Source organism: Lytechinus variegatus, chromosome 15 (assembly GCF_018143015.1).
Source record: "Lytechinus variegatus isolate NC3 chromosome 15, Lvar_3.0, whole genome shotgun sequence".
In the NCBI taxonomy this organism is placed as follows: Eukaryota; Metazoa; Echinodermata; class Echinoidea; order Temnopleuroida; family Toxopneustidae; genus Lytechinus; species Lytechinus variegatus.
The window spans coordinates 26,105,357-26,118,090 of NC_054754.1; the positions used below are offsets into that span (position 1 = coordinate 26,105,357).

At 36.6% G+C, this 12,734-nt stretch overlaps 1 protein-coding gene across 1 annotated transcript; it reads right to left on the reverse strand.

Moving 5' to 3' along the window:
• Positions 1 to 740: 740 nt before the first annotated feature.
• On the reverse strand, positions 741 to 8,572 carry LOC121428794. Its single transcript, XM_041625629.1, has 4 exons — positions 8,312 to 8,572; positions 5,883 to 5,964; positions 4,524 to 4,659; positions 741 to 2,768 (listed from the first exon to the last, which is right to left on the reverse strand). The coding sequence occupies exons 1-4, from the start codon at positions 8,570 to 8,572 to the stop codon at positions 2,456 to 2,458; spliced, it is 792 nt and encodes a 263-aa protein (XP_041481563.1). The 3' UTR covers positions 741 to 2,455.
• Between the last annotated feature and the right edge of the window lie 4,162 nt (positions 8,573 to 12,734).

Sequence of the window (12,734 nt, forward strand, 5' to 3'; positions counted from 1 at the left end):
TCATGAATCAAACATTTGGTATTTTCATTTTCATATCTTAAAGCAAGGGTTACCTCAAATGTTTGAGGAGTGTCAGTTGTCAAATCTAAATAAGATTTATTAAAAATTTCACATCCCACCTTCCTTCTTCATTCACTAAAGACAAAGATATCATGGAATGTCATGTAAATGATTTATTAAGAAAATATTCAAATGCTCATAGATTTCTCATTATTTATCTGATTTTTCTCAAACTTTCTTATATCTTATTCTTTGATTTTTCTCTTTCCACACAAGTCCACTTTTTTCAAGGGTTTCATTCCCCTTTAAGATCAAATTCTGCAAAAAACCTCATAGATAATTGATCATGAGCATTTGAATATTGCAATCACTAATGCTATGGAGATCCTCCTATTGGCAATGCGACATGTGAACAACTTTCCCTTTGATAGACTATAAAATACCTCTTTCTTATGGTGATACAAACTTTTATCCATAATATATTCTTTGAAAATCTGTATTACAAGCCCTCCTATAGACAGAATAAATGAACTACTGGTGGATGTGATAAAAGAGGCATTTTAAATGAAATATATACAAAAGCAATGGGAAAGTTGTTCACATGTGATATCACACATCTTTGTCACATTGCCAATGGGAGGATCTACATTACAATAATGATCTAAATTTCAAATGCTCATAACTTTCTTAATACTCATTTAATTTTTCTCAAACTTTTGTTGATCTGTTTCTTTGATTTTTCTGCTTTCACACAAGCTATCATGTTCCAAAGGTTTCATTTTCCTTTAAAGTTTTGTAGAATATGCCATGGGTAACACACCTGCCAATTTTCATTGCGATCACACGATCAACGGAATCGTAAGGGGGCTGACCCACCCCCCCACCATCTTCTTAGGCGTCGGAATAGCCCAGTCTATTTAGGGTGAACACTCCTTACACAAAAAGGCAAAAATTTGTTCTTAGTTCGTTGCAAATCACATCAAGAGGAGGAATTATGAGAATGTGTATAGACTTTCAAGAATCTATTATAACTGATTGATTTAATTTGGAAAATCACCATAACATATTTACAAAAATAGCAGTAAAAACAACAGGCTTGTACAGGATAACCCACAAAAGCTTGAAAGCCAATTTCCTGTGGGGTCCTTGACATGTACAGAATAACAATAATAAAAGGTAAAGATAATTAAATCATTCTGATGTTGCCAAAGTCAAGGCATACAAAGCAAAATACTGGTGACTTCAAAGCGATTAACATTTTACTAAAGAAAATAGCATTTAATTTTTTGCTCCTTTTGTTCATCTCTCCTTCCAGTACTCAGTATTTACATTGATCATTAAAACAGGATTAACATTTTGATTGTGCATGTGTCCAACATAAAAACAATTGGATTGGAATACTAGATTAATTAAACACACCTAACACTGAAAGAAAATTGAACATAATCAGATATACAGTAAGAAAGTTGTGGCATCTGTAAGTTTTGTTTTGTTTCATACATACAGTGATATAAGCACAATATGGGCAGGAGAGAAATGAGGAAGCTGATCAAACACTATTATTTCTGCATATCAACAGATTAACATTTCCTTCTCTTATGATATACATGTTTTGACAGTCAGATGATGCCTCATTGAGCCTGTGAAATTGTTACTATTTAACTCATCAAACGATTCTTGTCTATCATATCTATAAAATGAAATATTTGATATTTTATGCATTACATTTAAAAAGTCGCATATGGCGAGTATACGACCCTCTCATCTGTATCTTACCTGTGCTGTGCATGTACATATATCTGTTTGTGATTGAGGAAATTCAATTCACCATAACTTACCTACTTCACACCCAATTTAATGATATAATTTTGCAGTGGTATGCTTGTATGATGTTTCTCTATTATATTCAGATCAAATTGCAGCAAGGGTGGACATGGAATGTGACAGTACTGGAAACTTGCTTTATTCTGTCTGCCAGTGTTGTGTGCAAACCTTGAAAGCCACGGCCTGACGGTCCAACATCACGGACATGGCCACATATTTGACCTCGAGGCTGACCATGAAGACCACAACACTGGCATCTGCGGATACGAGTGCAACACATGATCCAGCATAAGGCAAGCTTTATCAAATCATCAGAGACTAACATCTCACAGAGGCCACAGAAAGCATGGCTAATCTGCAGCACAACAATGAGATGCAGGCATCTTCAGCTGACCAGTCTACCTCTTCACACCCTTCCCCCTCCCCTTCCCTTACCCATCCCATTCTTGTTGCCTCCAGCGTCACTTCCCCCACCTTGTCAGGAATCTTTGGACCACTGTCCGGGGGAAACGACAGCTTATTGCACTATGACCAGCCTTCCTCTTTACCCCTCCCATCCTCCTTGCCTCCATCTTTACTCCCTGCCTCGTTTGGTATCTTAGGACCACTGTCCGGGGAAACAAGGACAGCTTCAGCTTACTGCGCTGTGACCAGACTTCCTCTTCACACCCTTACCCCTCCCCTTCCCCCTTCCTTTACCCCTCCCATCCTCCTTGCCTCCATCGTCACTCCCCACCTCGTTAGGAATCTTAGGACCACTGTCCGGGGAAACGAGGCCATCGCTGATCTTATAGTAGACTATGGTAGAATCGGAATCGGTAATGGCCAGAGTTAGCGCCCTCTTTGCCCGGTGTTCTTCGGGAATGACTGCTTTTGATGGGGTCTTCAGGGAACTTTGAAGGTTGCAATGCTCGGTGTCTATGGCAGCAAGAAAATTTCTCAAACTACAACAATGGGAGGTCAAAGATAGAGAAAAAAAAAAGAAAAGAAGAAAACTTGAAAAAAAGGAATTGACTTTTGGACATCTATCAGGAATTTGAAGGAATCAACATGAACAAATACATACCATTAACTATATGAAGTATGATAGTACTGTAATAAGGACCAAACCTGAACAGGTTTACAAATAATCAAAACATAACAGTAGATGAAAATAGATAATACCAAAACACATTATTAAACATTGAACATAGAAATATAAATTCAATCAACAAGACAACCATGATTAAAGAAAATTCAGGGAAAATATTGCACAGTAGCGGCCTACTGCTAATATTTCCTGATAAATATTTGGACATGATTTTTTTTTCCACAATTAATTACTTTATCTTAAAAAGATTTTGCCTTCTGTTCATCATTATCTTTGTCTATTCAGGCTATATCTTGCCTGCATGCCTTCTGACCTTCATGTATGCATCAATAGTCATTTTATTGTTGAACACAACAACTAGTTTTCCAAAATTTTAAGCATCATTTTTCTGTTACATTGTAATTCCATGCTCTGCATGTATAACATTAAACAAGTGGAATGTCTCTGACCATCTCACCTGCATCACGCGATTCAACATAGCAGCAGTGCTGACTTTGAAAACTACTATAACTCGCACAAGATGTTCAGTGATACTTGGTTACTCTTATTTCAATGTTTTATGAACTAGACCAATACACTTACAGAGATAGGATGGTAATTCAACAAATACCCCCAATGTGGCCAAAGTTCATTGACCTCACATGACCTTTGACCTTGATCATGTGACCTGAAACTTGCACAGGATATTCAGTGATACTTGATTACTCTTATGTCCAAGTTTCAAAAGTCAGATCAATAAACTTGCAAAGTTATGATGGTAATTCAACAGATACCCCCATTATGGCCAAAGTTCATTGACCTTTGACCTTGGTCATGTGACGTAAAATGCGCACAGGATATTCAGTGATACTTGATTACTCTTATGTCCAAGTTTTATGAACTAGACCAACATACTTTCAAAGTTATGATGGTAATTCAACAAATACCCCCAATTCGGCCAAAGTTCATTGACCCTAAATGACCTTTGACCTTGATCATGTGACCTGAAACTTGCACAGGATGTTCAGTGATACTTGATTACTATTATGTCCAAGTTTCATGAATCAGATCCAAAAACTTTTAAAGTTTTGATTGTAATTCAATAGATACCCCCAAATCGGCCAAAGTTCATTGACCCCAAATGACCTTTGACCTTGGTCATGTGACGTGAAACTCATGCAGGATGTTTGGTGATACTTGATTAACCTTATGTCCAAGTTTAATGACCTAGGTCCATATATTTCCTAAGTTATGATGACATTTCAAAAACTTAACCTCAGGTTAAGATTTTGATGTTGATTCCCCCAACATGGTCTAAGTTCATTGACCCTAAATGACCTTTGACCTTGGTCATGTGACATGAAACTCTAATAGGATGTTCAGTAATACTTGATAAACCTTATGGCCAAGTTTCATGAACTAGGTCCATATACTTTCTAAGTTATGATGTCATTTCAAAAACTTAACCTCAGGTTAAGATTTGATGTTGACGCCGCCGCCGCCTTCGCCGTCGGAAAAGCGGCGCCTATAGTCTCACTCTGCTATGCAGGTGAGACAAAAATTCTGTGTTTAAATTGATTTATAGACTCACTGGCTTTTGAAATACATGTAAAAGTCGAGATTAAATTACCTTGCTGGAGAGAGAGAAGCCTTTGCTTGAAGAGGCAAGACTGTCGTGAAGTCATCTTTCTTATTGGCTTTACCAGTGATATACGCCATACGCAAAGGCCAGCATGGATGGATCTCCATGTGCCACCAGTTCTTTCCTAAGAAAAAAAAAATGAGACGGTAAATTTGGCACTAAAAATGCTAGAAATAGTAAATTTTGAGAATTGTGTATTTCAATACTTATTTTCTCTCTCTCAGTTTGATCAAACAGGGCCCAATAGCTTGTCATTGTTGATTTGAGATTAAAGAACTCATACCGGGGGTAGCCTATATTACAGCATTTTTGCAATGCACATGAGGCATCTTTTGGATGATATACCCTGATTTTACAACCCTCAATATCTATTCCATGGAAATTGATCATGTTAACTGGAATGTATCACATGAATATTTTGAAAATATTGCATTGGAAAACTACTTTTTTAAGGCTAAAGTTGTGCTAATCATATAATAGTAAATGTAATTTGAAAATCAAAGACATTTGTTTGAAGGTATGAATGTCTTCTGTAAGAATAATAATTTTATGTCATGACTCATTTGGGAGATCTATATCATGTTATAAAATAATACAAGAACATGGCAATTTCCTCATAGAAATCCTTGTAGTTTTTTCTGTATTTTGTATTTTTGTTACAATTAGTACAATTTTCAAAGGCAGTTCTTGATGCCTCTGTGAATTTCTTTCAGAAAAGGGATTTTGGACTATATAAAGGGCTACATACATCGTATACAAAGCGAAAATAGCAGATTATGCAAAGATGACCGCCTCCCCAAAATACAAGATCAAATTCACTTTGAATTAGGAAATTCATGTTCATTTTATATGATTTTCATAAATTACTGAGAACGAGATGGTAAAACACAATTTTGACCATTTGCTTCAATAATTAAAAACCAAAAAAGGAATCACTAGGCAAGATTTCAGTAAATCAAAAGTATGAGAGAATAACTGTTCTTGTCCATACTTAAAAAGAAATTGTAGTAAATGAAAAAATAAAAACAAGACATCACAGTTGGAAGTTTCATCATCATTCCACAATGTGCATATGGCAGAGTGCACACATCATATCTGAGCGATTTAATTTGATTAAGTATGTCTATAGATACTTGAATGTTTGTGAATAATATTTGATCAATTTCGGCAATTTTAGATACATGTACATATACTTACATACCCTTTTAAAGCTTAGATGTGTTTTTTTTAAACTACATGTATTATTAATATTGTGGATTTCGAGGAAGAGAGTCACAAATTTATTGAATTTGGTCAATTCATTCTTTTATTTCCACATTTCGTAGAAAAAAAATACAGAAAGGTTACCTTCACAAAGATCCAGATAGACCAGAAGCGCTGAAATTATCTGTGAGGAATCATCAAAACCCCAAGACAGCATCTCATGGTACTGCAGAAGGAAAATTGGACAGATACAATATAAATAATAAAACTGCATTTAAAGGAAAGGCACAATTTTCTCTTGATTGACTTGAATACCAAAATAAGATTTTTTTTAAGGGTGTACAAACAATTTGTATAGACTCTACTCCATTTTGATTGAAGGAGTTTATATAATCTCCTGAAGCAGAATTGTATATTAGGATCTTACGTAATTTTCAATGTACTGATGTCATAGTTAGGCCTTCTCTGTGATCAGTTAAGATAACCAAGAGTGCTTGATAGATCAAGACTCCACCATATTTTGTCTGCTTTAATGGCTGAAAGCTCCTGAAAAAAATCAGTACCAACTCAGGTCTCAGCAGTTGCTGAAACCAAGTCCAAGAGTAAGAGCACAAAATTCTGACACTTCTGTAGTACTTTGTTGTTTTATATGTTGAAAAGGCTTGAACTTGGCAGGTTTTTTTAAAGAAAATTTTGGAAACTGATCAATTAACAGATTTGCTGGTACGATATGATCAAGATTTATCAGATCATCTACAGAGTAAAATGCATCATTATTTCTCCTCCAAGAACAAAATTTAAAACAATGTAAAGAAACAATACAAGTGGAACACCTTTGGCAGTCTTGCCTGCACTATGAAATAGCAGAATGGCTGACTTTCAAAACTAAGTAAAGGAATAATTATTTCCCAAAGAAATTATGTGAGGATAAAAGTTTATTACCCTAAATGAGCTTTGACTTCTGATTTGGGACTTGTGCAAATGATTACAAAGTGATCCTGTTTACAAGTTGTGTCCCAGTTTCATCCATTTAGATTCTACTTTTAAAGTTACTGCATTTCAAAGCTTTTAAACTAGGCCCTACTTTAAAGTTTGATTTCAACCCTCCATTGACCACCACTAGTACCAATGAGGTTAAAACATTTTAACAATATTGGGAAAGAGTTCCATTCATGAAAGCCACCCTAATAGATCTATATATATATTTTTTCACTTTGGGTAACTGTCGCAAAAGGAACTCTTTACCACTCCTAGTACCAATGAGGTCCAAACATTACATGTATGCTCTTTACCAGTGCTGACCTGATAGGCGACAATAGCACTTACGGGGTGGCGCATTTGTAGAAAGTTGTGATACACAATGGCACATAATAATGTTGTGAATGAACTATCTTGTAATTCTTTTTTTTCTCTCTATTTCATTATGACCTTTTTGAGTGAAATTAGACCTAACCGCTAACGTAGCCTGGAAAAAGGTAAAACACTTGCATCGGCCGATAAATATCATGAAATATAATTCATGATATTTATCGGCCGATGCAAGTATTTCACGATTCATGATATTTATTGGCCAATGCAAGTACCGGGTATTTCTTTTTATTTAAGTTGGCAGTGGTCATGTTATTGTCCCCCTCTATACGCGTCTTGTAGCTAGGCTACATTAACAAAGACGGCATGATGGCGACAATAACATCTGTGGCTAAGTCACTAATTTACTGCTCATCTTTTTACATGATTTTATAAATTTTATAGGATGGGGGGTCGGGTTTCCGGACAGTTTATCTTTTTGAAGCCTTCTTTTTTGTATTTGGATTAAACTAAAAATATGAATTCAATACTTGTAATCATCTCCTATTTTGTTTTTTATAATATTTCCTAACATTTTGTTCTAAAAATTGATGCAACTTCGCTTATAATTTTTTCCAAATGACTTTCTAAAATTCATCGTCTGGACACACTAAAACTGGGTATACTTATTAAAATACATTACTTGTCTTGGCCTTGGGTACACGTGCAGGAAACACTAACGAGTGACGGTTCTAACCATTTTTTTTAGCCATTGTCGCCTACGAGGTCCATAAATGTTAATGTTTGGACCTCATTGGTACTAGGAGTGACTAATCTAACCTCGCAATACACACATGTGAGTGGCTTTTTACTATCCCCAGTTGTTGTGTGTCCGGACAGGTCGTGTGTCCGGACGATCTTTTAATATTTTAGAAAGTCATTTGGATAAATTTACAAGCAAATTTTCATCAATGTTTAGTACAAAATGTTAGGAAATATTATAGAGAGCAAAACAGAAGATGATTTAAACTAATGAATTTATATTTTGAGTGTAATCCAAAGACGAAAAAGAAGACTTCAAAAATATAAAGTGTCCGGAGAGACCCGACCCCCAATCCTCCATGTACTTCTACTTCTAGTTTTTTACATTGCTTCCAGCGGCTTACACAGAAAGAAAGGTGTGGGGCTGTCGACGTTGTGAATTTTATCACGACCAGATAAAATACACCAACCCCAGTGAATATTTGCATGTAAGGATTCATAAAACGTATTGTCTGATTTGTTACCTTAGGATGATCTGAAAACCAAGAAAAGCGGTCAACTGTAACAGCTGTAGTTCCAGAATTTTGACCAGAATCCATATTCGATCTTGGATTTCGGAGTGACCGTGGTACATGTAGGTCTCGAAATATCTCGCACATATCAATAGCTCTCGATTCCCGCGAGATTTCACTTGATATGTTAATTAGCCAAACTCTTTGACCAATCAGAGCTTGAATTGATGATGTCATATAATAATATGCACATGTTGATGTAAACACAGACATGTGTCATTCTAAATTTAGAAATACATGGAGACTTGCACTTGCTCTCCGATGTCGCAATACAAGGAAGACAAATTCCTGAATATATAAAGTTAACCCATTATTCACAGCAGCATTCAGTATTCCAACCGGCTGCAAGCCAAACAGGCATAAAGCCTTCTCGAAAAAAGGATTTTTCGTCTACAAGTGAGAAAAAAATATTGAGAATGGTTGCTGAAGCAGGAGAAATACAGGTGGAAAGTTTCCCCAAAGCCACCACTGGGAAACCACCTTCGAAATGTGCTGAAAAACTTACTGCCAAAAAAGTGGCGGTGTTGGCTCGCAAATCCAATAGGAGAAATAAATCTCAGACTAGACCAAATCTCACGACTTCAGACAATGATACTGACATCGACAGTGACAAGAAAGAGAAGAAAAGGAAGAAATTTTTACCAGCTCCATGGTTGTGTGAAAACATGGGCGTTTTATCGACAGCCCCAATTCGTTCCTTTTTGGATGACGCAATTGCCTTTATGGAAGGGAAAGAGCAGCCAAGTGAGCGCTGTTACGACGGGTATGATGAATCAGAATTTAACTTTGACGAGTATGAACGTGTCATGTTCCATCCAGCGAGATTAAAAAGGAAAACATGTTTAATGCACCGAGTGCAGAATATTCCCGAGATTAATAACTATGCAACAAAGTGCAAATTGCAAGACAATGTTATAGTGCAAGGGAAGAAGATTGTGATTAATAGTGGAGTGATGTCGCGACTTAGAGCACAGGATGAAAAGATCACAATAATCAAAGAACGACGAAATGACAAGACTTCTCGGAAGCTCTATCACCTTGGTATAACAAGATACAGTGAATGGGAGCCAAAGGAGTCACAGACGGTGGAAAATGCATCGACGGCAAAAACGAAGCCAAATTACACCCGCACCCGCGCAAAAAGACCACAAAGGGGAATTCAATTTGCTTTTCGGAAACCTCGCTGGACTCCAGAGCAGAAGGAGCAGCGAGTTTACATCCCACACGAGTTCGAGCTCGTGACCGCTCAAGTGGACCACGATGACCCCGAGGAAGCGAATCTCTTGTGTTTCCTCCTTGACCTCCAGCATCGAGAGATGACACCCGAGGACTACGACATGCTCCTCCGACTCGACGACAAGATCGCGCCAAAGACCATCGAAGGCGACAAGCTGGCCTCTCTCCGAACTGTGACCGTGGTCGATGTCGCGACCGACGGCCCAAGCGAGGGCATTACCTGGGAAGATTCGCAGTGTGCGGTCTGCATGGAACCGTATGAACAGAACCAAACGGTTAAATTCTTGCTGTGTGAACACTTCTTCCATTCGAACTGTATTGAGATGTGGCTGAATAACAGTGGTAATACCTGCCCATTGGACGGGCTGGAAGTATGACCACACGGATTTGGACAGAGCATCTCTGTCCTTTTAATAATTTGGTTTGATTATTACAAACTTACAATGTTATTATGTATGGTCAACACGTTGCAACTGAAGTCTTTCTGGTTTATGATAATAAGCCCAAGGCATCATATGATGGTATGAAAGTTCTTGAAATTATTCTGTGCGATCTCATGTTTATAGCTATACAACAGGGAGATAAGAAATGTGTTTTTGCGAAAACTTAACTGCTCATTTTTATCAACTCATATTGTCCTATATTATGACATTCGAAGTAAAAGGAGATTAACTGATAAAAAGCAATGTTGCTTTTGAAATATTTCAAAATTATCAATGGTCATTAATCAAGAATTGAAACCTACCAGATGGGTTACCATGGAGTAGAGACTACTGCGAGATGATTCACAAATATAAGATTGTTACAATTTCCTAAGCTAGTGTTACACCAAAACCGAATTCTCCCGAATAAATTCGGACCGATTCTCCCCAAATACGGCCTGATTCGGATGGTTTCGGTGGATTCGAATGTTCCCGATTCCCTCCCGAATTTTCTCGCATTCGCGGAGGGAGAACAGAATGCTCCCGAAACTACCCGAATACGTGTATTCGGATGAATTCGTAGCTGATTCGGTTCCAATGTAACGCTAGACATGGTCGTTATTTATTTTTGTATTTTTTATCTATCACTTATTTGTTTTTATTTTGGCCTTATTGGCGTAGCACACCTGACACAACCAATGGATTCGTTTGTCATTATTGCATAACATAATACTCTACCTAATACATGCCTACACAAACACTACTAATGATCTTTATATTTCTTAGCCCATTTTTTTATTGTGTAAGGATGGTGGGAAAGTTCATTAAATTTTGCAAAGGATGTATTTTTCTTAAAGAAAATAAAACTCTTCAAAAAGTCATTATCTGTAATTATATGATAATAGAATTCAAATTTTAAAAAAGAAGTGTGAAGAAAAGGGGGAAATTACCAATGCCTCCTTATCGAGAAGTATAACTGAACAAAAATCATTATACATTTAATAATATCATTATTTCCCGTATCAAATCATGTATGTAATATCGGTAATTATTATCGACTTGGGATAAAGGGGTTCTCATTGACAGTTATTGTGAAGACATTTTTTTTTGTATTGACAAAAATGAACGTGTACATACATGCAGTACTACGTGTAAATCCAGTGCCAGGGGGCTGTTTTGTAAAGCTGTTCATAAGTTAAGAGCGACTTTAAGAACGACTGGTGACCCTTTCTTAGCGCTTAACCATCACCAATAAATATATCATTTACCACAAGAAAGGATCACCAGTTGTTCTTAAAGTTGCTCTTAACTTACGAACAGCCTTATGAAACACCCACCAGGTTTGTAAGTGTTTAGAAAACATTGAAGGTGGTTTTGTAGATTAAATCTTTGGTATTTAGAAGATCGAACCATATTATAAACCTGCAATAAAGCGTATATCTGAACAACTCGTAGACCTATAAGCTCACGGCATACACTGCTAATGTCTTATTGTGCAATAAAACTGAATCTGTGGATGTTTAAACATTGTATTGTCGGTGAAGGAGGAGCCAAAATTGGTTAATTTTCCTCATTTTATAATTAACTGTTCCCCGTTTTACCTTTATTACCCAAGATATTTTCCACGAAATGTGAAAAAAAAATGAAATTACTTATTTATCCAATATTTGAATAGAGTTCAACTCACAAAAATGTTCCAGAATTCTCTACTGCATGTAATAAAAATAGAACAAAATAGTTTTATGCCTCCCTCTTGTGACAATGAAGCACTGAAATTTGAATATTCAAAAGCAATGAGATATTACACACACAGTTTGACTGCATATTGTTTTTGTATTAAATAGAAATTATGAAATCTATTATTTTACGGTCGTGCGATCATAATACAGCATTCGTTATCATTAAAAGTTGTGAAAGGTGGTACAGATATGTTTGGGTGTGGGGCGGGATGGGGTAGATGTGGGTGAGGGAGGGGGATTCAAAAAATGAGGGCAGAGGAAGAGAAAGAGTGCCGGAGAAAGAAAGAGATTAGGAGAGAGAGATGAGAGAAGGATGAGATGTATGTGTATATCAATCTACAAATTTGTAGAACAGCGACAAAAACTCTCTCTCTGAAAGTTTAAATTATTATGAATGATACCTTGATCATGCTGATGGTATTTGTAGGACTATGCATCGCTGAACAAAGTTCTAGTTTTCTCCTTTAATTTGATATATAATTCTCCACTTTTAGGATTTGCAATATAGTACCACTTTAAAAGAACTCCTCGATCCACTCCCGTGTAAAACCATACACGAAGACAGGGCCCTGATTTTCAAATAGGGCGTGTTGGTGTTTTTTTTTTCAGGGAATTGTCTTCAGAAAAAAAATCAAAAGCCCCCGCCCCCTTCCAAAAAAGGGAGTAATTACTCCCTAATTTGTAAGTAATAACCCTTTTTTTTCTTGTCAACCTAATTTCCGGGGGTGCTGCCTTTGGTTAATAGCTTACGCAGCATCCCTCATCCCCGCTGCAAAACCATGCATGAAGATAACAATCATTCAAGCTTCATAAGAATCAAAACTACAGTATATACCCTTCAATAATAAGAAAAAAAATCAAAGATTCTTACGTCTATAAATGACTGGCCTATATAGTCAAAAATTAAACGTTATAAATTTTATTACTGAATGTAGGCAAAACCGAGAGCAAAGTTTTCTTCAGAAATTGTTCTCTCCT

Excerpts from the sequence above, each read along its gene's own strand:
- LOC121428794 (XM_041625629.1), bottom strand. The coding sequence starts at position 8,572 with ATGTCTGTGTTTACATCAACATGTGCATATTATTATATGACATCATCA. Across the intron at positions 5,965-8,311 it reads GGTTTTCAGATCATCCTAAG|TACCATGAGATGCTGTCTTG; the intron begins GTAACAAATCAG and ends TTCCTTCTGCAG. Across the intron at positions 4,660-5,882 it reads CTATCTGGATCTTTGTGAAG|GAAAGAACTGGTGGCACATG; the intron begins GTAACCTTTCTG and ends TTTTTTTCTTAG.